The 25,349-nt window shown below is 47.8% G+C and overlaps 11 protein-coding genes; 4 read left to right on the plus strand and 7 right to left on the minus strand.

Moving 5' to 3' along the window:
- Positions 1–56: 56 nt before the first annotated feature.
- Positions 57–522, plus strand: GSBLH_T00006604001 (Ribosomal protein S16; the record flags this gene model as incomplete). The annotated part of the gene is made up of 5 exons (XM_013041872.1): positions 57–68; positions 102–197; positions 234–294; positions 329–375; positions 427–522. 5 exons carry the CDS (start codon positions 57–59, stop codon positions 520–522), a joined length of 312 nt encoding a protein of 103 aa, XP_012897326.1.
- Positions 523–562: 40 nt separating this feature from the next.
- On the minus strand, positions 563–1,346 carry GSBLH_T00003176001 (uncharacterized protein). XM_013041873.1 has 5 exons: positions 1,245–1,346; positions 1,098–1,211; positions 929–1,065; positions 843–897; positions 563–812 (listed from the first exon to the last, which is right to left on the minus strand). The coding sequence occupies exons 1-5, from the start codon at positions 1,323–1,325 to the stop codon at positions 645–647; spliced, it is 555 nt and encodes a 184-aa protein (XP_012897327.1). The 5' UTR covers positions 1,326–1,346; the 3' UTR covers positions 563–644.
- Positions 1,347–1,631: 285 nt separating this feature from the next.
- Positions 1,632–1,952, minus strand: GSBLH_T00007115001 (uncharacterized protein; the record flags this gene model as incomplete). Its single annotated transcript, XM_013041874.1, is given in 2 exon segments — positions 1,632–1,890; positions 1,903–1,952. 2 exon segments carry the CDS (start codon positions 1,950–1,952, stop codon positions 1,632–1,634), a joined length of 309 nt encoding a protein of 102 aa, XP_012897328.1.
- Positions 1,953–2,706: 754 nt separating this feature from the next.
- On the minus strand, positions 2,707–3,463 carry GSBLH_T00003177001 (uncharacterized protein; the record flags this gene model as incomplete). XM_013041875.1 has 4 exons in its annotated part: positions 2,707–2,929; positions 2,960–3,071; positions 3,102–3,251; positions 3,282–3,463. The coding sequence occupies 4 exons, from the start codon at positions 3,461–3,463 to the stop codon at positions 2,714–2,716; spliced, it is 660 nt and encodes a 219-aa protein (XP_012897329.1). The 3' UTR covers positions 2,707–2,713.
- A 40-nt stretch (positions 3,464–3,503) lies between these two features.
- On the minus strand, positions 3,504–3,932 carry GSBLH_T00006605001 (uncharacterized protein; the record flags this gene model as incomplete). Its single annotated transcript, XM_013041876.1, has 4 exons — positions 3,504–3,611; positions 3,642–3,796; positions 3,829–3,892; positions 3,924–3,932. The coding sequence occupies 4 exons, from the start codon at positions 3,930–3,932 to the stop codon at positions 3,504–3,506; spliced, it is 336 nt and encodes a 111-aa protein (XP_012897330.1).
- Positions 3,933–7,666: 3,734 nt separating this feature from the next.
- Positions 7,667–8,638, minus strand: GSBLH_T00003178001 (uncharacterized protein; the record flags this gene model as incomplete). Its single annotated transcript, XM_013041877.1, has 1 exon — positions 7,667–8,638. The coding sequence occupies one exon, from the start codon at positions 8,636–8,638 to the stop codon at positions 7,667–7,669; it is 972 nt and encodes a 323-aa protein (XP_012897331.1).
- A 438-nt stretch (positions 8,639–9,076) lies between these two features.
- Positions 9,077–11,445, plus strand: GSBLH_T00006606001 (uncharacterized protein; the record flags this gene model as incomplete). The annotated part of the gene is made up of 9 exons (XM_013041878.1): positions 9,077–9,118; positions 9,152–9,366; positions 9,437–9,508; positions 9,540–9,767; positions 9,797–10,152; positions 10,186–10,386; positions 10,415–10,578; positions 10,634–10,962; positions 10,998–11,445. The coding sequence occupies 9 exons, from the start codon at positions 9,077–9,079 to the stop codon at positions 11,443–11,445; spliced, it is 2,055 nt and encodes a 684-aa protein (XP_012897332.1).
- Positions 11,446–12,394: 949 nt separating this feature from the next.
- GSBLH_T00003179001 (uncharacterized protein) lies at positions 12,395–13,260 on the plus strand (the record flags this gene model as incomplete). Its single annotated transcript, XM_013041879.1, has 5 exons — positions 12,395–12,482; positions 12,514–12,662; positions 12,699–12,842; positions 12,873–12,985; positions 13,014–13,260. The coding sequence occupies 5 exons, from the start codon at positions 12,395–12,397 to the stop codon at positions 13,258–13,260; spliced, it is 741 nt and encodes a 246-aa protein (XP_012897333.1).
- Positions 13,261–16,638: 3,378 nt separating this feature from the next.
- On the minus strand, positions 16,639–18,327 carry GSBLH_T00003180001 (uncharacterized protein; the record flags this gene model as incomplete). The annotated part of the gene is made up of 6 exons (XM_013041880.1): positions 16,639–17,157; positions 17,192–17,401; positions 17,432–17,511; positions 17,541–17,684; positions 17,716–18,055; positions 18,085–18,327. The coding sequence occupies 6 exons, from the start codon at positions 18,325–18,327 to the stop codon at positions 16,639–16,641; spliced, it is 1,536 nt and encodes a 511-aa protein (XP_012897334.1).
- A 527-nt stretch (positions 18,328–18,854) lies between these two features.
- Positions 18,855–21,189, plus strand: GSBLH_T00006607001 (uncharacterized protein; the record flags this gene model as incomplete). The annotated part of the gene is made up of 11 exons (XM_013041881.1): positions 18,855–18,866; positions 18,898–18,999; positions 19,032–19,404; positions 19,439–19,844; positions 19,899–19,972; positions 20,041–20,133; positions 20,168–20,325; positions 20,357–20,467; positions 20,499–20,675; positions 20,721–21,026; positions 21,061–21,189. 11 exons carry the CDS (start codon positions 18,855–18,857, stop codon positions 21,187–21,189), a joined length of 1,941 nt encoding a protein of 646 aa, XP_012897335.1.
- Positions 21,190–23,204: 2,015 nt separating this feature from the next.
- GSBLH_T00003181001 (uncharacterized protein) lies at positions 23,205–23,999 on the minus strand (the record flags this gene model as incomplete). XM_013041882.1 has 2 exons in its annotated part: positions 23,768–23,999; positions 23,205–23,736 (listed from the first exon to the last, which is right to left on the minus strand). Exon 2 carries the CDS (start codon positions 23,400–23,402, stop codon positions 23,205–23,207), a length of 198 nt encoding a protein of 65 aa, XP_012897336.1. The 5' UTR covers positions 23,403–23,736; positions 23,768–23,999.
- Between the last annotated feature and the right edge of the window lie 1,350 nt (positions 24,000–25,349).

Here is a 25,349-nt window from a genome sequence, read left to right on the forward strand (position 1 = left end):
CATTCACGCGTACACGCGTACACGCGTACACATTGTTTGTTTGATTGGTTGGAGAGATGCCCGTGGTGGTATGCAAGAAAGGGGAGGGGTGAGTGGTCTAGATCCGACTGGCACGTTTGGGAAGGAGACATCTTCCATTCTATCGAATTCGTGTGTGCAATAAAAATGTAAAGCGCGATGGAAAGTTCTTGGAGGAGGTAGGCTATGGGATCATTTGGGTGCGTAACAAACAGGTAGGAACGTATAATCCCATTCCGCTTGACGATGGAATCAAAGAAGTACGCTTAAACGTTGGTAGGACGGTTGTAGCAATCAATCCTATGATTAGATCGCATAAAGTATTGGTTGTCGGTGGGAGCGCAGCCTTCTGAGACGGTAGCTATGTTGTTAGGAAGAGTAGCATGTGTGGTATCGATTGAGACATAGGCTGGGATTCTTCCTCCCCTGCCTCTTCATCCCTATTGTGAAAGCGCTGTTTCCAAGAAGAAAACCGAAGAAGGAGAAGGTGCAGCGTCTTCCTAGTTCTTCCTTTATGTAACGCATTGTTTGTTCCACAAACAGGTTGGAGATTACAGGTTTGACAACTTGCTTGGGTGTTGGATGGTTTTCATAAAAAGTCAGGACTATCCGTGAGAACCCTAATTCTAATTCTGGTTCTGGTTCTGGTTCTGGTTCTGGTTCTGATTCTGCTGCTTGTTTTGCTTCTGTCGCTGAATGTCCGCCTTGCGAGCCTTCATTTCCTCTCTCACCTGCTCCGCTCGGATGACATCCTCCGTTCTCTTGGCAGCGGCAGGAGCCAGCAATTCCACGTTCTACGCATGAATTCACAGACACAACACGACTCTGGCAATGATCGTCTTCTGATGGATTCTCTGCTGCTCCTTCGCCAGCGCCATTCTGACAGTCACACATATCCAAAATAGCAAACCTCTTCTGATAGAAACGCTTCTCACGAATAGTCTGAATCTCAGACACACGTTTCATCGCCTTCAGCGTAGCAGCCATCAAATCGCGGTTATACTTCACAGGACGGTTACGAGTCTTCTCAAACTCGAAAGTCGAGTCCTATGAGGTAAACAACCACAGAAAACTCGTACCACGCGAATATCCTTTCCGTTGGCCCTTCTGAACGCCTTTGTCCAGCGCACCTTACGAGGATTGCGCTTCAGATTGAAATTGTTCTTGCACTTCGATCGGCAAAAGTGGAAAACCTAGTCCATGAGGTTGGCAACAGCAGAACCGACTTTACTGTCGTTTCGAACAAACGTGATACCATGTCCAGGATAAATAGGTCCCGAGCAGAAATAGCAAGTCTCAATTCTCATTTTACTCCCTTATTACCTTTCGGAAACAAAAAACAATGGTTAGCAACAGAAAAAGCGGTAAATCTTCCAACCAACCAAAGTTTTATTCGATTCTTTCTTACAAACAAAGGTAAAACAGACTTAATCTCGATTCTTGATTTGTCTCACCGTACCTTCTTCCCATTTTCGTTCCTCTAAACAAACAAAACAGACTTGATCTCTATTCTTAATCAGTCTCTCCGTATCTTCTTTCCCTTCCACTTCTTCTTCTTCCTCTTTCTCGATGCGATGCGCTTCGGCACGACGAGAGCGAGAAGTCTCTATTTTTCACTCCCACACCCCAATTCTACCCATAGAATACCACATTGATCCAGTAATGCAAATAACCGATCCAATGACTCCGATCGGTTTCATTTTATTATTGAACAGGACTACGGACAGGATGATCATTACCACTTGCTTCACATTTCCCACCACGTTCATCATAAGCGGTCCTCCTTCCTTCACCGCATTAAAGTTTGCGATATTCAGCATAAAAGCCAGCATTCCGTGGAACGCCAGAAGCAAAATAGCTCCGATTTTTGCACTACATAAAAACACGAAAAAAACGAAACTTGGGAAGCCACGTAGTCCAGAAGGCAGAGTCATTGAAGAGAGAGAGCGGGAGGATTTCTAGGAAGGAAAAGGAGGAATTCTAGGTAATCAGCAAAAAGGGAGGGAAATGTACGAGGTTCAATAATTGGAACGTGCTAAGGGGCTGCTGTCCGGAAAGGAGGTATTTCGTAATAATTCCCTTTAATGATGAGATTGTGCAACTGATGATAAGAAGAATCACGCCGAAAAAGGTGCCTGAGATCTAACCGTCACTCGCCCTTTTGAACACATACATCTCCAGCACACACCAGCATCGTTCCAATGATAACAGGAATGAGAGATAGATATACACGAGTTGGGCGTACAGTACGATGGATGATAAATTCGAGAATACACGTAAAAACAGGCATAGTGCAACGGAACATCTGTTCGATACGTAACAGGAAGGTCTTACTTGGTCGAGAGCTAGGCTGTTGAATTTGAGTGATGAGTTAGATAGAACGATGTTCACGATAAAAATAACGCTAACTAAAATCATTTTCTTCAACTCTCCTCTTTTAAGAGGTCGGTAATTAAAGAACTTGGGAGCCGTGTATTTCATGATGGTGGAATACACAGCACAAGATAGCATGTGAACCTACGATGAATGCTCGTTGAATAACGCTACCATAGTAATGGACACCGGATAGGGACAGTGAATCTTCGTAAAGAAGGTTTTATTCAATGTCGTCACACAAATAACAATAACAAACCACGCAGCGACCCAAAAAAACATTTCAAGATTTTTCTGCAATTCCAACAAACACCCTCATCTATTACTTTACATTACAGAAAATAACTGTATTCTCCTTGGTTACCACCACCTCTTCCTCCTCTTTCTCCCGTTTCTCCAATCTCCATGATCGATTCCACTCTTTTCCTCTTCCCTTAAATCCGTCCATTCCATGGCCTCCTCCCATAAACGCAAACAAATAATCCGTGATCACCCTCGGAAACAGCGCAGCAAACGGCAGCAAAAAGCCCACCAAACGCTTTGATTCAATTCAATTCAACGTTCAAACCGGCAAAATGATCTCCTCCTTCTCGTGCGTTATCGCGTACACGACCTCCCGCGCGATGTCCTCCGGCTTGTTATCCGGAAACACGCATTCCTTGATGAAGTGGCCGAGATGTCTGCACATCGAGGAACATCTCCGCTCCTACTCGTTCTGGTACGCTCCGTCGAACATTCCCGTGGTCACGAACTGCGGACACACCGTGGAAACGCGGATATGGTCGTAGTGGTTCACCTTCATTTCTAATCGCAGACAATTGCTCATCGCGCAGAGCGCGGCTTTCGATGCGCTGTACGCACTGCGAATCAACGAAAAAGAAGGAAAAAACGAGAGACGGGAGGAAGGAAGGAACGCGATTAATGATGAGATGTTGACAATGTTTGACACTTTTTGATCGATCAAATCCGGAAGGAAGGTGTGAATGACGCAAAAGGGCGCGAGCACATTGACCTGGAGCGTGAGAAAGGCGAGCAAAACGCACGGAAAACAGGTTTTCGGTTTCGTTTTCATTCAAATCCAAAAACGACTGACTGTATACGATGCCTGCTCTTCACACACATTCACTCGCTCCACTACCTGCGTTGTTTACGATGATCGAGACAGGGCTTATGCCGCAGTCGGACAGCGTCTTGCTCAGTTCGCTGTGAGCGGTCTCAATCTGTGGTTCGCAAGGGACTGCGTGTCTTACCTGCTGCTTTGAGGAGACATCGACGTGCTGTTGCATGAACAAAAATCCTTTCTTCATATGCTTTAGTACTTCATCCTTGGTCTTCTGCAGATTGTCCATGTTTTTATCCCAAATCACCACGTTCATTCCGGTCTCCGCAAATAATTTAGCCGTTGCTAGAATAACGCAGACCTCCGGAAAATCCTACCCAGACCAATTCCACTTGCTCCGCCTGTGATCAGCGCCGTTCTTCCGTTGATTTTCACACGGGACTACGCTTAAAACATAATTTCTAGCTTCTACTCTTCGCATGTGTCTGTAGTAAATAATTACAGCGAGTACAATAATTGTATTCACTATAGAAGCTATCGTATCAATACTGAAGTGTAGGTGAATCATTAATGTTAAAACATGCAAACAAACACAATGGTAGAGAATAAATATATAAATATAAATAGATATATAGATATATAATAAAAACTTATGCCTGTTCTTCTCCTTCACTTTCAGGATAGAACCCCCCCTTCTCCAAAACCTGCATTACTCGCTTCATACTGCTTAAACTTCCCAAACGCTGCAGCATTCTGTAGCTCGTCGTCCGCACCGATCTTTTCGCGTTCCTCGCACACTCCCCATCAATCCTTGCAATGCGCACAAGCAGCTGCAGTCGATCATTGAATTCATTTCGAATTTGTCTGCTGGTTCTATCTCTCAATTCGAATCCATCGACTACATGAACTCATAACCAGGAATGCAATGAATCGCTTCGCGAGCCTCTTCGTCCCAAATGGTTTGTTGATAATGAAGAGAGAGCGGCTTTACAGCGCGTTTGAGTGAAAGAGCGCTGCTGATTCGCTCGGAGGGATGGAAGGATGAAGTGAAAAAGCGTTTGTAGCAAGTGGAAAGAAGCGAAGTGGCCATTTCCCCGTGGGAAACGTAGAACGAAGGGTGGAAATAGCGTTCCCCGTAGACACAATCTTCGGAGGAAATCTGAAAGTGAGAAAAAAGGGTAGAGAAAAGAGACTTTGAAATGATGAGCGGAGGTGGAAGTGAGGAGCGAAGCGACTTCCAAAGCGTCGTAACACTCACAAAGATCGGAAAGAATTGAAATGGAAGAAGAAGAAGAAGGTGGAGAAAAAGTGTTGGATTGGATGGACTCGTTGGAAAGATTGGAATGGACAAGATTAGTTGGTTCAATCGATTGAACGGGTTTAATGGATTCATTCAATTCATTCAATTCATTCATTTGATTCATTTGATTCATTTGATTCATTTGATTCAATTCTTTCGGATTGACGATCGCATTCAATTCATTCAAATTATTTGATTCATTCAACTCATTGGATTCGCTCGATTCGCTCAATTCTTCCACGATTTTCCTTCGCTTATTTCCCCTTTTCCCCTTTTCATTTCCACGTTTCTCCATTTCATCCCTTTCGAATTCCATCGGATCTTCAAACTCATTCTCCGAATTCCACGTTTCCACGTTTCCACGTTTGATCCGGATTCCCACATTCCCGAACCACGGGAATTCCTCGCGAAACGCCCCAATCAATCCGTTCCGCAGATGAAACTCCAAGAAGTGCAACCCACTCAGTCCCGCGGGAATCCACACCACCAGCGATGAAACTCCCCTCTTTCGGATTTCCAGTTTTTGGGACGTTTTTCCGTTCAGCCAGACCTCCGCCACTTTTTCCATTTCCCCGCGGATCTCGACTTCCCCGCCCCGATTCGAAAGAACCGACGGCCGCACCGAATCCACCGAAACCACGCGCCCCGCGGGAGTTGCGCAGGGCGTTTCGCAGGGCGTTTCATTTGTGGAGAAATCGCAGAAAAAGGGCAGAAAATTGGAAAACGCAAAATAGAGGGAAATTTCGTCATCCAGCGCCAACCAGGTCGGATGAAACGCCCAGTCGGAACCGACGCGATGAAACGGCCAGCAGCAATCGACGGTCCCGCGGGAATTTCCATAGAATTCGAGGGAATTTATGGACTTCCTAAAATCGAACCGATTTTCGATCACGGTGCGTCGAATCAAATCCGCGGTTATCGGAATCTCCCGCTGCCCCGCGGTGACTGCGACCTGGACCATAACCGCGGGGATCTGTGGCTTGGGGATGAACAATTGATTGGGCGTGATGGCGGCGATTTCGCTCTGCGCTTGATGATCATGGATAACTGTACGGAAAGGGCGGAGGCGGTGAGCACGATGGGGCATTTGCTGTGCTGAATGAGCTGCTTGACGGACTTGAGGAAGCCTGGCCGCAGCGAACTCGACTGTTTGTTAGTTCGCTTGCCGCCAAATTCACCTTCTCCGCGTACACGGCGAAGCAGTCCAGAGCGGTCAACGACGCGATTGACAAGCTCGGCGAAGATGACAACGAGGGAGACGTTCCGGTGGGCCCTAATGTCCCTAATGACCCTAATGACCCTAATGTCCCTAATGACCCAATGGATCGAATGGGCCCAAATGACCCTATTGACCCTATTGACCCTATTGTTCCATTGGACCCATTGGACCCACTGGAACTCAATTGGGGATTAGGGCCCATTCGATTGGCAACATCGGAGGCGGCAAACGAAGCAGCGGCGGAATACAAATTAACATCCAAATCGTCCAACAAAATAACGGGACATTTCCGAAACTCCGCGCTTTTCCCGCTCTCTCTTCCCCGTTTCCCCGATTCCATCGCGCTCTTCCGCGTCTCCGCTCTGTTCGTCTTCTTCTTGGTGCGCAGCAGATGGCTCTGCGTGGCTTCCTGCAGCGACGTCACCACGTTGGCGAGCTCTTGGTCCGCGTTGTTCACTTCCAGCACGCGGAATCCAAGCGCTTCCGACGCCGCGTACGCCAACGACGTCTTGCCCTGGCTCCCGTAGATCAGAAACGCGTTGCTCTCCGTGTCTTCGTCGATCCAGTCGTCATCTTCGCGTCAATTTTGCCGCTATTTTTGATTACCTTCAAGAGACCAGTTCACGAACTCGAAGCTCCGAAGCCAGTTCGTGAGTTCGGTGGTGGAATAGGCGTGGTAGCACCAGCGCGATGCACCCGATCGAACAAAGCGAAGCGCGTAGAGACGCAATGCATCATCCCCGCTCTACCACTCATCCCAGCGCATCACACGCACAGACAGCTCGTTTATCACGGATTCGATCGATTCGCTGGGTTCGGAAGGCGCTGGAAGCACAGTCGCATCGGAAGGGATCGGAGAAACTCCCGAAAAATAGGAGCCAGCGAATGAAATTTGTGGGGGCGCAACAGGGGGAGAAGAGGGGAAGACAGGTTCGGAAGGGTAAAGAAGAACGGGAGGATGGATGGGGAAGTCTAGACCACGCCATTGCTGCTTGGGGACAAATGATGATAATGATGATGATGATGGTTTGATTTGATCGCTACGAATCAACCAAAATATGAAAAACAAACCATCGCTGTGAAGGCTTTTTAAACATTGCAGGTGTGTTCAGAGAGAGAACCGGAGGATCGGGTTTTGACTCAGGCAGGGGCTCGGGTTTGGGAGAGAGCTGGGCTTCGTTCAATCGGCGCTTCTTCTCCTCTCGCTCCTGTTTGGATAGAAACATATCCGGGGTTCGCATGATATCGCGCGCTTTTTCGGATGAATGGCGCTTTGTCAAGAGCGGCATTCTTTCTTTCCCGCCCTCGCTCCAGTTTTCAAACTCCTCTACATTTATATTGCTGACAGCGATCGATTCGCTTTCCTCTGTTGATTTCTAACATTAAGTAGCTTTCAAACAGAAGATACATCAGGGAAGACAGCGAAATCTCCCTGTTTCCCCACACGTTGGAAAAAATAACGGTCAATACGACTTGTTTGCGAACCCTTCTTCTTTTCAGACTACAAATTAGCCAATCACCGGATAAGGAAAGCACATTTTCACGGGCATGACCCGTTCGTGATTCTTTTGAAGAAGTGCGAAGATTAGCTCCTCTAGCTCCTTTCCTGGAATCCATATTCTCAGCAATGCAACAATCTTGCGTCGAACCAGAATCCAATCACAAGTCACCAGGCAAGATATTTCTAACAAACACATCACACCTTCGTGGGCTGCATTCTCACATAGCTGACAGATTTCGCTCCATACGAATACAACACGATCGCTACGACCACCAGCGTGCATCCCAGCAAGAAGTACTTGGTGATCTTGAAATCGAACAGATACAACGAGATCCAGCTCGACACGATAATCGACGCGCTGTTTCCGAACGCCTTCAATATATTATCTGCATACTTCAACACCATGGCGATGATCAATCCTCCGACGGCGAGGAGGAAGATCGCCAGCCAGGCCCAGAACGTGTATCCCTTAAAGAAATTCGCGGGCACGAGCAGCGCGGGATTCTTGAAGATCAGACCTAACACTCCGGAGAGGATGCTGTAGATGGCGAGCCAGACATTGCGGGACCACAGCGAGAACTTGTTATCTTTGAACATTTTCTCCATAAACACGCCAGCGAAGCCCGACGTCGTGCACGCCACGACCACAGAGAATAATCCAAGCGCCATGTTCGTGGAGCCGGAAAGCTTCGCAGTGGGGTCGATCTGCACCAAAATGACACCGACGCCCAGAATCACCAGAGCAAGCCACTGGAACGGAGAAATGTACTTCTTCAGGAAAGTGACCGTGAAAATGGCAGCTGTCAGCAGTTTCAACTGCGAACTGACCTGAAACACGGCAGCCTCCAAGTTGGAGATGGCAATGTAGTTGAAGTTGTTCTGAATGGTGTAGAGAATGGCGGGAACCGACTGTAGCAGCACGTTCTGCGTATGGCAAGTCGCCTCGGACAATAACTGAGAGGTCGCAGCTTTGCATGAACCCTTTTCGAAAGCCAGAAGGAAGTAGGACATAACGAGCTTCATGCACTCTCCGACAATGACTGCAGTCGATGTATCATAGTGGTCTCCTGGGAGCGTTCTCGCGTATCGCATGCACAACACTTGGGCGCTGGTGAAAAACACCAGCAGAATCAAACTGACATATTTCATTTTTTCTTCGAAATTCATGGTTTCAGGATTCCTAACAATATTTCAGGCTCAATAATTCACAAAAGCAAAAAAGCACTACTTGTATGAAGTAGAAACCTATTTTTATGCACTTGAACAACGAATAGTGGAACCGCGGGAATGATCTTTTTGCTTAAACGGATTTGGAGTGTTGGATTACGAGTGTGGTTTGATTGGATCCTTGTTTGATTTGAATCTGGAAGATTCTCTCATTCCTTATACCAATAATAATAAAAAAAAAGAAAAGAAGATCTAGCAGGTGGTTACATTTTTTCTTATTAACGCAAGGGGGGAAGGCGAATTGGTTGGTCCTATAGTGTAGTGGCTATCACTCAGGACTTTGAATTCTGCGACCTGGGTTCGAATCCCGGTAGGACCTGTTTTTAGCATATAGTTTTTTTTATTATTCTGTCTTTGTCTCTGTCATTTTTACAGAATATGGAAGAAACGGCGCCGTGGTACTCTTTGTATTCTGTGCTGGTGAGATGACGTATACTCTCGTCTGATATTTAGTATAATTTGAAGCATTGTTGTGTAAATGTGCTGAAAGAGACAAAGAGCGCTGTAGTCGATACACTATCCACGAATGTCAAGGATTTTCGTGAGTTTGTGCGCAACTGCTCATCAGTAGTTAACGCGCTCAATGATATATTATCGTTTGGGTTAGTGGAAACCGATCCAGATGCACTGCTGCGCGTATACCACCTAGCGACATTAGAGGATGAAAAGTATTTGATTCAAGAAGAAAATGTTTTGTCTCGGAACGAGGTGGCTGCTTCTCTATCGCCTGATCTGTAGAATGCGCTCAGTTGTTGCCTTGGATGGGAATGCTCCCTTCTCAATTCCCGAAAGTTGCTACCGCTGTTGGAAGTACGGATAGCAATTGTCTGTTTAAATACAGCTCCTACACTCGCACAAAGACATCCAGTCTCACTACCAATACTCTATCTTTACCGATCCGGATGGTCTTTCTCTCCTCGTACGTCTCTTCTTCCTATTCTTTTTTTATTTCTCACTCCCAGAGCAGCATTCTCCACAGCCTCGACCCTCTCACCTTCCAGCTCCCTTTGGTCGTCCCGGTAGACGCCTCCCAACTCCCTTCTACCGACGACTCCCTCTCCTCCTGGTCGTAGTTTCCCCGTTTCCCCTCCTCTCCAGCATGTTCTCCTCCCTCTTCTCCTCTCTGGAGCGCGGCGTGTCCCTCATCGACACCTACTTCGACGACATCCTCTCCAGCGCGTCGTCGCGCTCCATTTCCCTCGAATCCGACCATTCCCTTCCCGCTTCTCCTTCTCTCCGCGCCTGGCTCTCCGCCGCGCACCCGCCGCCCTCGATCGAGCCTCTCCTCTGCGTCCCGCACGTGCTCACCGCGGTTCTCGCTTGGATGGAGCGAGGACTCACCGCGGACTGCGCCGCCGCCGCGAAGTTCGATCGAAGCTCCGTGGTCGACGTGCTGGAATTCTTCAAGACGCACAACCGTCTTCCGGACTCGCTCGACGGCCAGGCCGCGCTGTGTAGGCTTCAAAGCGAAGACCGCTGAGCGCTAGCCGTGCTGCTCTTCGTTCTGGAGAACCTCGACGAGGGCCTGCTCCCCGCGGGACACTACGACACGCTGCTGCTAGCGATGCTGCTGCCCGAGCCCAGCCACCAGATCCGCACGCTGCAGTCCGTTCTGCGCGACCTCCCGCCTTTTTACAAGGTTATTTTGGAGCGCGTCATCACCACGCTCTCGCAGCTCTGTTTCTCCTGTACCTCCGTTTCCACGGTTCCACGTAGACCCTCTCGACCGCCAGCCCGCGGCGCGAAACGCCCTCGCGCACGTGCTCGCGCCCGTCTTCGTGCGGCGCCTCGCGGGGCGGGGCAGAACCGCGGGGGAGCGCGCGGCGTGCGAAGAAGCGATTCGAATTCTATTGGAACATCCGTCGGACGTGCTGGTGCAGGTTCGAAGAGAACTCGAATCCATGGGCGTTTCATTGCGATGGGCGTTTCAAGTAGATGCGAATCGCGGATAAACGGAACCGAATCAGGGAAATCGTGGAACTCCTCAACGTCCCCGTCGACCTCAAAACCCCCGAGGGCGTTTCATCGCGGTTGCTGCGGCAGCTCTGGGGGAACACAATCGGATTGTATTTCGAGTCGCGGGGACAGCCGGTTCCCCCTTTTACCCCGGTTTCCCCGTATTGGAAGCTCATCGGCTTCCAGCGCGAAACGCCCCTCACGGACTTCCGCGGGGGCGGGCTGCTCTCGCTGATGCACCTGGTGTCGTTCGTTTCCACGTTTCCCCGATTCGTTCTGGCGCTGATGTCGATCTCGAGCGATCTGAAGTATTTTGTAAAAACCCGATCAATCACGGTCCCAGACTGCCGCTGGCGATCGCCTGCATCAACCTCTCCATCCTCCTCGTCAAGCAGCTCGGCTTCTTCGCGCTGTCGCCCGCCGCGCTCGACCTCGCCGCGCTCTCCCACAAGCCTTTCTGGACGCTCGCCGACGCTCCCTGCTTCCTCGACCAGGTCGGGTTTCCACGTTTCCCTCATTTCAGCTCTTCCTCGCGCTGGCCGCGGGGACCTTCGCGCTGTTTCGTCCCGAGGACCCCTCGTTTCTCCAGTTCACGCCGCTGCTCCAGGAGGTCGACGCGCTGCTCGCTCGTCTGCTCCGCGCGCCCAATCCGAGCACTCCGCGTCTCTGCGCCGCGCTGCGCGCCGACCTCCCCAAGATTCTGCACGGAAATTTCGCGGGGAACCGCGGGAATGACAAGGAGAACCCGCTCGCCGCCCTGCTCGACCAGAACCGCGGGAACGAGTGGGTGATCCTCACCGACGCTCTGCAGTCTGGAGAAACCGGGGAAACTGGAGAAACTGGGGAAACTGGGGAAGCCAGGGAGATGGAGAAGAATAACGGGGAAACGAAGAGCGAAAAAACGGCCGAAAAGTGGAATGAAACTCCCACCCCCTCTGATGAAACTCCCACCCCCTCTGATGAAACTCCCATCGAATTCGAAATGGAACTGGCGTCGCGTTGGTCGCGTTTGCTGCAAAATAACCGCGTTTCTGCGCGTCCAATCATCGCTCCCTCCCTTCTCCGCCTTCTCTGGGACCAAATCCGTTCCGCCTTCGGCCTCCCCGCGGGGATCGAGTCTCTGTGTTTCCGGTCGGACGCGTCGCAAGGCGTTTCGCAGGGCGTTTCGCAGGGCGTTTCGCAGCTGCTGGACAGCGCGCGCGGCGTGGAAAACACGCTTCTGGCGGTGGCGACGCGGTGCGGCGACGTGGTGGGGACGTTTCAATCGACGAGTTGGCGATATTCGGGGGTATTTTACAATTCCGGAAATAGCGGCGTTTTTCGATGTCGTCGGAAGGAAGAAGCGTGGGACGTGGAGTGGTTCGTGTGGAGCAAAGCGAATTCTTTATGCAGAATAGCCACGGAGAGAGGAATCGTGGTGGGAGCCGGGAATCGACATGCTTTGGTACTGAGTGCGGATTTGAGGAGTGGGGCGAGCGGAGAGTGCAGCACGTATCGAAGTCCGCCGTTGTGTGATTTAAGTGAATTTGGATGTGATGTTGTGGAATTATGGACTTGTAAATGATGTGGAAGTGGACTTATTGTTTTGTTTGTTTTATTAAATTGTTTTTTTTTATATACTGCAAAGAAATCAGATTTCCTTAGAGACTCTCTTCTTTCAAGATCCTTTTGTTTTGATTTGGTTCGCAACGTCGGTCAGGAATTGAAATAGTCGGTTTGAGAATCATTTACGCACTGTAGATGGCAACGTCTCAGCTTAACTCCTTATCGAAATTGATCGATATTCCGATCGATAATCATTACGATGAATCCTATCTCATCCGGCTGGGTCGTCTCCCTTGCTTTCTTTTCATCTCTAGCTTCGATGAATCTCTCCGAGCTTCTAGAAGAGCCAGCACGCCTGGAAGTGAAAGTGGAATCCCTCGAAAGAGAGATTCAAAACAAAGCCATCGAACAAAACGAGGTGTTCGAAAAGGCGCAATCCTGCTTTAGCGATGTTGTCTCCAAGGTGAATTCAACCATGTTATACAATTCTAATTGCTAGATGAATTCCTTGCACAAAAGTGTTTGCTCCGCATGTGACTATCTCCCTACGCTGGAATACTCTTGCCGATCGTTCAAAAAAGAGATCGATACGACCTACACGCAATACAATCAAAACAAGAAAGCCCTTAAATACCACTCTCAGGTTGTTTGTTTTCCCCTCCTTTCATTCTAGTTACTCGAACTCTTAGAAATGCCACAACTCATGGAAACATGCATTCGAAACAACCTCCACGAAGAAGGCCTCGTCCTTCTCCGCCACGCCAACACACTCTACTCCGAACACTTGTACCTCCACACACTTTTTCACAACCAGCCCCACATCATCCGATTCGCATCCTTCTCACAGCGGCGACAGCATCATCTTAGGCATTTTCAACGATATGGTCGCAGTCGGCGAGCAGCAAGAATCCCTGCTGCTCCGCGAGCTCGAAACCGACATCACCGTATCGCGCTGCATGCAGATTTTGTCGTTTTTGGAGCAAAACATCGATCTGGTTTCCACTTTTCCACTTTTCTCAACGCTCGCAGAGATTCAACACCTCGCCCAAACCCTCCAATGAAACCGGAGAAACCGGGGAAACCAAAGAGGGGACGCATGTGGGATCGACGTGGGAAAACCGCGGGGAAATGAGGCCTAGTCTCACGGAATCGCAGCTGCAATCGCTGAAATCCAATTATCTCAAAGCGCGCGACCAATTCTACCAGGTGGTTTCCACGTTTCCACGATTGACGGGTAGAAGAAGGTGGCTCTTCTCTCCGAGTTCGACAGCGGGGAGTTTCTCCGCGGTTATATCGCGATTTTCAAAGAAAAACTCACGAACATCATCTCGCAATATCAAACCGTTTTCGGGAATTCCATAAAAGGCACCGATTTTCGTCTCCTCTCATGCAGATCCTTTGTTCCACCGCTTTCTCTCGTCGGAGACGTCGAAGTTTCTGTCGACGTTCGCTTCGCACATCGATCACGTGATCGCGGGGTCGGTGATGGCCTCGTTATTCGGCGATTTGGTCTGTTTGTGCGACTCTCTCTCGCTCATTCATTGCAATCTTCTCTTCTCGCTGCAGCCCGCGATGCTTCGCGCTGTGGCCTCGCTGATGGATCGCTATTGGGGAATCGTGGAACGCGAGTGGAGCGGGCAGATCGGCTCGAATTTGTTCTGGATGAAGACGATTTACTCGACGAACGCTTATCGACTGAAGAGCAGCGACGCGTTCGTGCTGCTGCAGAGCGAGTCGCGCTCGAAAGACGCGGCAAACGACGCAGAGGCGAAGAAAATCTTGCTCCCGGGCTATTTGATGGAGGTTCCGATCCTGGCGAAAGCGATGAACGATTTCATCGGGACGTTCAACGAGCTGCGGTTCGTGGCGCTGCGCGGATGCGGACGGGAAATCTGCGGATCGCTAGAAGGACATTTGAAGGGAATGGCGAAGGCGCTGGTGGACGCGCAGGACGTCGTGAAGCAGGTAGAGAAGAGAAGGAAGTGGGAAGTAGATGATTGTGCCGAAGACGAGGAGCGAAAACGTGATCAGCACGCAGGATCATTTCCAAATTCTCGTCGTGCAGTTCGTGAATACGATCCTGCCGCTTCTAGAAATGTATCTGCAGCAGATTTTCGAATCGAATGAGTCGTTCTTTGATAAAGTAGGCGATGAGTGTGGGATTGAGGGGAAGAAGGAAGTCGTGAAAGTGTTCGAAGACGCGGGAATCGCCGCAGCGCGAAGTTTCTAACCATCGAATTGTTTTGTTTTGTTTTGTTTTGTTTTGATGTTTGCTTGTTTGTTCCATCAAACACTTCTTTATAACTAGGATTGTTAACACTGTTGTTAACATTATTATTATTATTATTATTATTATTTTTATTTTTATTTCACACATGCACTCAAATGACTCATCAATTCTTCCCGCGTCACATACAAAATTTGGCGGCAAATCGGACATTCCCAGCGAATCGTCATGTTCGTTGCGATCATATCCGGATACCGATCGATCGACGCCTTCGTCAAATCCGTCGCCAACGAACCGAACCACAGCCACGGCGACAGCTGCACGCCGCTCTTCCGCTGCAGATGCTCCAACGAGGACACGTGGTCGGCAATTCCCAGTCGCATCGAGTAATCCTCGTCCTGCTTCTCAATTCCATCTTCTTTCTGATTTTCTTTTTGGTTTTTGAAGTGCGAAAAATCATTGGCGGATTGGAAATCCGCAGCATTGGATTGGCTGGACGCGCTTAATTGTGTTTCCAACGCCAGCATCGCGTTCCCCGTTCGCTTTTTCTCCTTTTTCATCTCCTCAATCAGCTCGTCGCACGAAGGAATCAGTCCCTACCGCTCACTTCCACTCCAAAATTCCCACGTAAATCGCTTTGGCTTTGTTCGCAGTCAGCTCGTCCACCGAATAAAATACCTCCGATTTTAGGAATTCCACAATTTCGTTCATTAAGTCCAGACTCGATTTCTCCGTTTTCACACTCGCAATCAATTCGGCTTCCATTTCTTTCAATTCGATTGGTAGACGCCGATCCGCGGGAATCGGGTGATTTTGTCGATACTCGCAGAATTCCAAAACATCGTCGTTTTTCGTACTTTGAATGGACGTGGTTTTCACAACGAATCCATGGAGTTTCTTCGACAAAAACGACTCCAACTGCATCCGCAGCTTCTGCGACTGCTTCACCATCTATCGCTGACCGAATTCACCGCGGGAATACGAGAGAAACGGTGGAAAACGGGACGTCGCGATCGAAAACGATGTAAAGCCACTTGTCGATGACCAAATGAGCCTCGCTGTCCATGTCGATTTCTCTACGAATGAGTAAATAATGAATGAATGAATGAAGAAATACTTTGCGAGGAGAAGGAGGGAAGGCAGCAAAGGAAGCAGCGTTACGTTCGTGAGATACGTTTTCTTTGTGTCTAACAACTAAAAATGAGACTAAAATTGACAAATCAAAAACGAACCTTTTCGTAAATTAGAAGCTGGTATTGCAGCGGATATTCTGCTTTCTATTCATCAAATCTCCTTTTCCAAACAATCACATTATCGATATGGGAAGCAAAATAGCCGATAATCCCGCTACTCAAACAACAAACAACCAAACAATCTACCTCGTAGGATACAGCAACACATCCACACATCCCTCCTCGCCGTGAACCAAAAACGACCATTCGCTGCTCGGCCGAATTCCATTTCTATTCATTAGTGTTCCTGGAACACAAATCGATACGTCTTGTTGCTAATCGCATAGTTTGGGTACATGATCATTCCCAAAAGAAACGCGAAGAACAACTCAACATCCTGATTTACAAGATGCGAAGACGCTTTGTCTTCATTCAGCGATTCAATCAATCGAGAAAAGCTATGAATGTCCAGTTTTCGATTCGAACTCGACGCCGAATCCAGAACAGAATCCTCCTCTACCATCCTAAAACCAACCAATCAAAATCTACCTGAATCCAACTCATCCATTTCTCCTCCTTCTGCACTGGACGCCACGATCACAGAAGGCTTCATATCGGCTTCGCGTTGCACTTTGTCATTGTAATTCACATCCAGCACTTCCACTCGACGCCGTTTCAATGCGTCATGGCGCATTGCTTCTCGTTTTCGACGTTCTTCGACGCCTTCTCTGCAGTGTAACAAGGAGAAAACGATTTTAGACAGCCTACCTTTCGATCATTTTCATACTCGCGAGAGTGAGAAGATGATTGGCTTGCATCATATCCAACAACTGCGTGATCACATTCATCAAATTGCCCAGATTGCTCTGCGAAAGCATTCGATTTCGACACCATTTCCCCACGTAATTCGACCTCTTTCGCGCGTGAATATAATCCACCACGATGTTCAAATCGCTGATCACATCGCCTAACGGATGATCATAGCGATGTCGATTGTTCACTTCAATCGACGACTGCGGAGGTCGATTCAAAAACAACGACTATTGTTTACTCAAACAGCAAAAAAACACTTGAAACGAAAGAGTGGAACACACGACCACTCCCAAATACGGCTGTCCCAAAAACGCAGCCATTACTAAAAAGTATCCTTGCGAAACGGGCAAAGGAAGCGAGCTTAACAACACGCCTAACGACGTGATTTCGTGAGCATGATTCAAAGCTCCATAGTTCTCGAGCCGTTTTTCGGCATGTCGAATCGTCAGCGACGACGGACAATCCAGCAGCGGAAACTCCGCAATCGACGCGACCGAAAGAATTTTCAGCGCGTGCAGCAAATGAATCAGCAGCACCGTATCGTCCAGATTCCCGCGTAAAATCTCGGGGATCGAGTACTCCATCATCTCATAGTAATCCTCCTCGCTGTACAATCGATAGCAAACGCCCGGCCCCGTTCGTCCTGCTCTTCCTGCACGTTGGCGCGCGCTGGACCGCGAAATAAAATACTCGTGAAGCTGCACGGTCGATCCCGCGTTGAGCGACGGCTCCGCCAATTCCTTCGACTACACCGCATCGAAACCGGGGAAATCGGGGAACCTTTCCACTGTCGATGACGTACCGAACGTTGGGGATCGTGACGGAGGTTTCCGCGATGTTTGTGGAGACGATGCATTTCCGAACGCCCTGCGACTCAATGAATGAATGAAACGCGACGGGCGGCGTGGGGTTGAAAATTAACTGCTGCTCGGAGCTTTGAAGCGTCGAATGGAGGCGGAGAAGCACCCAGCGACCCGACGACGTGGCGTACTACGCGTTAAAACCCGATCATTGAACCACGTCGCCGAACGCGTTAATGATCGTGTTGATTTCCTTCAATCCGCTCACGAAAATCAACACATCGCCTCGCTCATTCACGTCTTTTCTCATTCCCTTCTCCGAATTCTACCCATATTCTGATCGATTTCTTTTAGAATCCGGAGATACGGCGCGGGATCCAGCTCTTCCGTCCCAAAATACAGCCCGCTCTCGCGCTCTTCGCGCGGTCCGCGTCTTCGCTTCACTCCGATTTCCTCCAACGGACAATAATGAACTGCTTCGATTCAGTTAAAATCATAACGAACTTGTTACGGGATACGTTCGTCCAGGCACCTGAATCACGTTCACGGACAGCTGATTCGCCACTCCCTCCACCGGCTTCTGAAAGAATTCGATGAACTGCTGCGGATCCATCGTCGCCGACATGATCACAACGCGAAACTCCGGGCGTTTCAGCGCGATCAGCTTGATCATTCCGAGCAGAACGTCGGTGGTGATGTGTCGCTCGTGGACTTCGTCCATGATCACCATGGAGTACTGCTGAAAGAGCGGATCGGATTGGATTTGTTTGATCAGCACGCCCTCCGTAACGAATTTCAGTTTGGTGCCTCGCCCGCTGCTTTCGAAGCGAATTTGATAGCCGATCTTCGTTCCATCCACCCCCCAATCCACACATCGCCCGTTTCCTCGCAGTACATTTCCTTGGAGACTCGCTCGCTCAGGCTGATCGTCGATAATCGACGCGGCTGCGTGCAGACGATGTGATTCCAGCCAGCCGAAATGAGGTACTGGGGAACCTGGGTACTCTTACCGCATCCTGTATCGCCGATGATGACTGTGACGATGTTGTTTTTGACGGAGGAGAGAATTGCGTCTTTCTCGCGGAAGATGGGAAGATTCTGCTTATCGCGATTCATCTACGGTAAAGTGACTTGCCGAGGGTACCTGAAATACAGCGTTTGTTTGTTGCGTCCATTTGTAATTGATAAACATGTACAATCCCAAGCGATATCCCTCAAGGAATTGATACGGCAAATTCAGGTCCTCTGGACGAAGAGCATCAATATTCGGAAGTGAAAAGTTGAATGTTTGGATGCGTTCTTGAATCTACACCTCACCGAGTCCAGAAACTGCATGCTTTCGTTCCTCCCATTTTTAAATAACTCGGAATAAACCGTTTTAGGAAATCTGCACACTAATCCCTAAGCCCCATCGAAAACCTTCGAACTGCGATTCACAACTGTTCGAGGAGTACTTAAATCGGCGATTTATGCGAAAACAACCAGAAGCGCGATTCAATTTCTCCTTGTGTTCTTCCCATAAATCCCAGAAGTATTCTTCGTCCATTCCTCTAATATTGCACGATTCGAAGGAAAAAACTACAAAAAAAAGAAAGAACAAGGTAATAAAACTCCTTCACTATGCATAAAAGTTTATACTATCCATGAATCCGACTGTACATTCCATTTTTGGAGTTTAATAAATAGGGAGGAAAAAAGAAGAAGCCCATTCCTTGCCGATTTTGGTTACAAGGCAGCTGTCGCTATGGAGACGACTGTGAATATATGCACTCTATGGAGGTACCAAAGGTATTGAATATTGGAGGAAAGATTCCTTTTAGGCAACCAATTCCTCCAAAACGCAAGCAGCCGCTTCCACTGTCAAGGAAAATAAATCCCAGTCGCTGAATGTAGTGAATCTAGATTTCAAAATCAGTCCACTGTTATTTGGAAATGGCGTTGTGTCTTTCAATCGGAACCACGGCCTTCTGTTTGGAGCGATGGTTCCCGAAGACTTCTTTTCCGAGTCTGCAAGCATTTTTAGTATGACATCTAGAACGGAGACGAATTTCATCAAATATCTGAGTCGTGACTTGCAGGTTCTCCTCAAAATGCCATTCAACCATTTCATAAGCCACGTTCTCTGTGACGAGAACTTCCAAAAGACGATCCAGACCTTCTTCCTCTACGCTCCTCGCATCTACGACCCCAAACGTACTCTTTACCCAACTCTTTTAATCTCCATTAGACGCGTATTCCACGATCGCTCCCATCTACTCTCTCCTCTTCCACGTTTACTACCGTCTCGTCATGGATTCTGCCGGCCAAACCGAGTTCTCCAAAGCAGTTCCCGCGTTCGGAGGCCTGGGCAAAACCTACTGGGAAGTGGTGTGTTCGAAAGGAATTCTGAACGTGATCACGTTCGTGGATTGGTGCTGTCTGCTCGGCGTGAAGAACCAAGGAATTCTAAACGAACTGATCGATCACGTGGAGTCGCAACGCGCCGTTTTCCACGACGAAATCATCGGATTCTTCATGGAAGTGAACGGGAAATTGGAAGACATGGCGACTCGCCTGCTGGACGAAAGCGAATCGAAGGCGAATCGATCGGAATACGTTTTGTTCGTGCGAGATATCATCAATTCCTGCTCGACGTTCGTTCAATGCGTTCCGAAAGTCCGCTTTTTTTGGAATGAATTGACGTGCAGGCTGCCTATTGCGTCGTGGATGACGTTTCCTCGCTGCTGTTCCATTCGAATTCGAAGCTCATTCTCTCGGCCGTGTATTCAGCGTGCAAAAACGAGCCCGCCGCGCAAAACGGTTCGCTGCTTCTCTCCCAATTGACCGTAGACATCGTGGACTACTTCGATTTGCTCTGCGAAAAACTGATTTTCTGCTACGGCGATCCTTCGCTCACCCCCACACTCCCTTCCATTTCCGATTGTTCCTCCTCTTCTCTCTCTCTCTCATCGCGTAGCCTCCCTCCAATCCGTTTTCTTCGGCTATCTCCGCGAGAATCTCTCCGACTCCGACTCCCTCGACTCCGCCTTCATTCATTCCCGCGTTTATAACCGACTCAGCCGGCTTCCTGGATGGGACGAAACCCAGCGCGCGTACTACATGGAGCTCCTCTCGGTACCTCCATTTCCACGTTTCTTACCCCCAGCCAAAGAGCGAATCGACCTTCGAAGAAACCCTGTCTCGCCTCAAGATCCGAAAGGAGCGATCGAAAGTGCAGAAACGCGAGCTTTCGAACCAGCAGCTGGCGATCGACTGCGTAGCCGAACCCTTGAATCGATCACGTGAAGCTCAGCGAGATGTTCCCTGCGTACGGCAAGGCCTTCATCGAAGCGATCTGCCAGCATTTCCATCTTCAGGACTGCGAGGAATCGGATTGGGAGCCGCGTCTGCAGCACGTGACCGAGCTGATTCTGTCCAATCAGCTGCCTCGCGAGCTGCAGTACTTGAATTCGTCCGCGAAGACGGTTCGCGAGCTTTATGTGAGGAATGGAAGAGAAAGTGAGAGATAGAATCAGGTGCGCGATGCGAACGATCCGCTGGAGAGACAGCGCGTGCTGGATAGTCTCTTCACAGAGCGCGAATTGAAGAAAATGCAGCGACTGGAAGAGAAGGAGCAGAACCAGAACAACGAGGACAATCCCAACTTGGACCAGGAGTTAAAGCGGAAGATTTTGTCGCGCTATGAAGCGATGATGTACGAAGACGAGGGCGTGGACGAGGATTACGTTGCGGCCGTTTACAACCCCAACGAGGAAACCGTCGAGGTCGACGACGACGAAACGAACGCGATGAAACGCCCTGCGTCGCCGATGGAGGTTTCGCCGGGTGATTTGGAGGCGGACGGCGAAGCGGAGAAACCGGAGAATCGGGGAAACGCGAAGGGGAAAGTGGAGAATAAGAGTGGAGGGAAGAAAAGCGCGGCATCGCAGAAGAAGGAAACGACAATTGGCGGGAAGGAAAAAGGAGAAACGGTGGTAAAACAGAAGGGAAAAGAGGCCAGTGGAGGCCAAATCAAGGGAGCGAAACAAGGCAAGCAAGGCAAGCAAGGCAAGCCAACGAATCAGGGAAACCAGGGAAACCAGGGAAACCAGGGAAAGCAAGGGAAGCCATCGAATCAAAAGGCTGGAGACGCTTCGAATGCCACGCCCGCAGCACCGAAAGCAAGTAAACAAACAGCCGGTTCTGGTTCTGGTTCTGGTTCTGGTTCTGGTTCTGGTTCTGGTTCTGGTTCTGGTTCTGGTTCTGGTTCTGGTTCTGGTTCTGGTTCTGGTTTGGGGTCAGGATCCACAGCATCCACTTCAGGAGCCCAAAAGAAACCTAAGAATCAATATGCGCAGAATATTGAGAGAAATAAGCTAAATCATCATAGAAAGGAGAGGGCTGATAAGAAGAGAGGATTCTAAGATTGATTGAACTGTGTTTATGTTTGGTTAACATATTCTATAGTGGAATGCAAAAGTAATACTAGGAACAGAAATGAAATCAAATGAAATAAAATGTAACAAGAAAAATATGAACGAACTATACCATTTGTATAATTCCAAATATATAATTTGTTAACTCAATGCAGTAATCGATGTCTCATCAATATTAAATGACGATAGAATTAACAATATGAAGGTGAAAAACAAGCAATAATGATAATACCTGCAAATAAAATAAAATTATGGAAGGAAAATAGTCATAATAATAATGAAGGTTAATCGATTCTATCTAATGATTCCATTCATCATCAGAAATACCAAAATGATAAAATGGTCATTAGTATGCTTATATAGAAAGATTAAAATGTGAAAAATAATAGAATAATGATGATGAATCGAGATCAAAAACTAACCAAATACATGCCAGTAATATGCAAATGACACACAACACGCAAAAATCCATGATCGCCGATTTCGACCAAGGTTAACATTTCTCGCAGTGTGTGCAAGCCACTGCTGACCACGGATGACCATACTAATCTAAAGGAATAGTGCCTATCTCTATATATAAACCGCATGGAAACGAAAACAAAGTGAAAACTGAACACGTTACAGTAAATGCACTACTCCATACTTATCCAAGGCTCACCCAGTAACGGTATGCTCGAATGGGTCAATTCATACAAGTTCAAGGATTCTAACATCACTTTCATGACTGTCCTCTTCACACCCAATCAAGTCATGTTCAACAATGTGGATTCTACGAATGTGATCACAAAATCGAATGACGAGGAGCTAACGATTCCTCCTGGATACTATACGATCGGTCAAATCATTGTTATCCTCAACATTATGATCGATACTACGTTCTCGATATCTACGAAGGCTTTGAGTTATGGGTGAATTTATATCCAGTACCCACACACCATCGATTTCACCAATGCTCCGGATATTCGAGAAATCCTCGGTTTGGAAGGATGTACCGTCATTCTACCTGCTTCGTTCTATGGATCGAACGTGATTGATATCACGCGAAATCAACAAGTGATCCAGATGTAATCGTCCCTCGTGCATTCATCAGATCTGAAGATTACCAACCAGAACAACAATCTGCTCACCACAATGATCATTGACGATCCCAAGATTGATTACCTCCGCACCGTGGAAAACATCGCATTCCGATGATAACCCGATTCGACCGATTGATGTTCCTGTTCCGCGATATGGATGGTGATATCATGCGATTGAATGGCGAATTCGAACTCCAGTTGACGATAGAAGATGTGTTTGATCAAGTGTCTTCCTCAATTCTACCGATGAACCAGTTCAGTATGATGGAAGTGTTCGGTAATACTACGAAGAAGGAAGTGAAGCTGGACAATCCTCTGTCATTCGATCAGTGTTCCATCTCGTCTGTATCACTCTCTATACGGACTTCGTGTTGCACAACATACCAACCGATCAAATGATATTAATCGATGCGGGGACATCCACACACAAGGTGTTAATACCCAGAGGAACTATACGACATCACGAACGGCATGAGTGTGATCCGAGTCTACAGTAGTATCAATGCTCAAACATTCGGTCTGAAGAGTCCGCTGATCGATAACCTGATTCATGTATCGATGGGACTGAACAACATGACCACCTGGGACAACCTATTGATCGATGTGATTGAACAATCGAACCTGGATTCCATTGATTGGGTACTGACAGATGCGAATGACCGTCCGATCTCCTTGAATTCGAATGTCTACATCTCATTCACGATATCTTGTAAGTACAACTTCAGTAAGGTATTCAAGAAGATAGATAGATAGATAGATAGATATCAATGTCTATCTTCCATCTATATACATATATCTATATATCTGAAAAGTAATAGTTTGATTGTTGCCTCCAACAAATCAGCCAGATATGTCTCACAGCTTGATATTGGCCAACTGCTCATTCCCATAGAGTCCATTCTTATGGATTTTAGCTTTATCATCAACAATACTGATATCACTATTAGTGAGTAATTCTATTCATCCTAATGAGTTGGGAACCAAAGCATTTCACTTTCATCAACCAACTCAAACAGCAAGTATTATGTATACTATTGTTATTCATGCTCGTAATAGAACAACGTTGTGAATCACTTTGTATCCCTATTGAAGTGTACAATTCGATCCTTCCTTTAAATAGGAGATATTCTGCATTATTTGGCAGGTGGGGGATACTATATGGGTTAGAATAATGGATAGTATTCTCTGGCAATATAACAATCTCTGATAGGTTCAGAGTGCATCAAAACGACAAAAACTGCACACCAACTATCCAAAAACCTAGAAACAGTGGAATATGAATATATCTCTATTTGTTCGTATAAAATATATTATGTATTCTACCTTATTTTCCTCAGTTCTTCAACGACACACCCACCTTTCTCACAAACTCTACTATTCGATTCTATTATACACATATCACATATTATTTATATAAATGATAACCCAAAAACTGCTTATCGCTAGCTTTTCCATTTTCATTCCTATCATCATCTTCTACATACCCTATTTCTTTCTATCCCATCTAGAGTAGATTCCAAATGAATAGAACGAAAAACAAAACGCTTCCACTGGAAACAACACTCTTCGATCTATTCATTCCACAATATACCATTTCCGCTCATCTCCTTCCACTTCACAGTAAAAACAACTCCCTCCCTATTCGAAATCTATTCTTCCACTCATACCCAATTCCAACACTATTTTCACAATTGCACAATTCCTGTGTATTTTTGAAATCATTTGTTTTACAATAAAAGCTATTAGATTCGTCTTACTGGGTTTGAATGTATTCAAAATTTGGAATTGGACTTGTATGTCCTGTCTTTTGTTTTGTTTTGTTTTCGGACTTCTATGTGTTTTTGTGTGTTGTGTTGTGTGAGTGTAAGTATTGTAGCTGGGATGGGTTCTGTCGTCAAGTTGGTGTGTTTGAAGAAGCTAGTGTAGTGTGTGCTATCGGTACTTTGACTAAACTGTGTGTGTGAGATATGCATCGTGAACGCATTCAATACCATAATGGCGGTGGACCCTGGTTCCATTTTTGCTGTGTGGAGTGTGTTCCGAGTGAGGAATTTCTGTACTTCAAACTGTGCAACGTGGCGAACCCATTCATGCCATGTGGGACCGCGGATACATGGAGATAACTTGCAACGTGGGAGGTATCTGGGACAGGCACGACGTTCTTGCCTAGGATATCTGTTCTGTTTCTCGTATTTTCATTTTCATATTGTGAGGTGGTAGAGTGTGGTAGAGAGAACGGATTTGCGATGAGTGAAAGGGTAAACTATGGGAGGAAGAGCTGTAGGTTTGTAGAAGCGGAGCGTATGTGGAACTTGGGAGAATGGGACAAGAAGGCGGAGTATGCGAACTGCTGTGGGTACGGTCCTCGCCTCTGATTGATGGGAGCCGAGTGAACTGGAATGGCCAGTGGGAGCAGGCGAGTTCCAAGACGGTGCAGTTCTGCATTTGTGGGTCTGTGGAGCATGGGAAGGTGGAGGTGTGCGTGGTGCGGGCGTGTGGGAAGTGGTGGAATGGAAGAGAGGTGAGGTGCGTGGCGGTGGTGTGCCCCGCGGACGAAGCGGCGGGGTAGCCGGAAGGGCACTTGGGGCAAGTGTTGGATACGAAGTGCGATGTGGACTAGTGGGGCATGATCGCGGATGGGTGC

This window comes from Blastocystis hominis (genome assembly GCF_000151665.1).
Source record: "Blastocystis hominis, Singapore isolate B (sub-type 7) whole genome shotgun sequence assembly, scaffold_27".
Classification (NCBI taxonomy): Eukaryota; class Bigyra; order Opalinata; family Blastocystidae; genus Blastocystis; species Blastocystis hominis.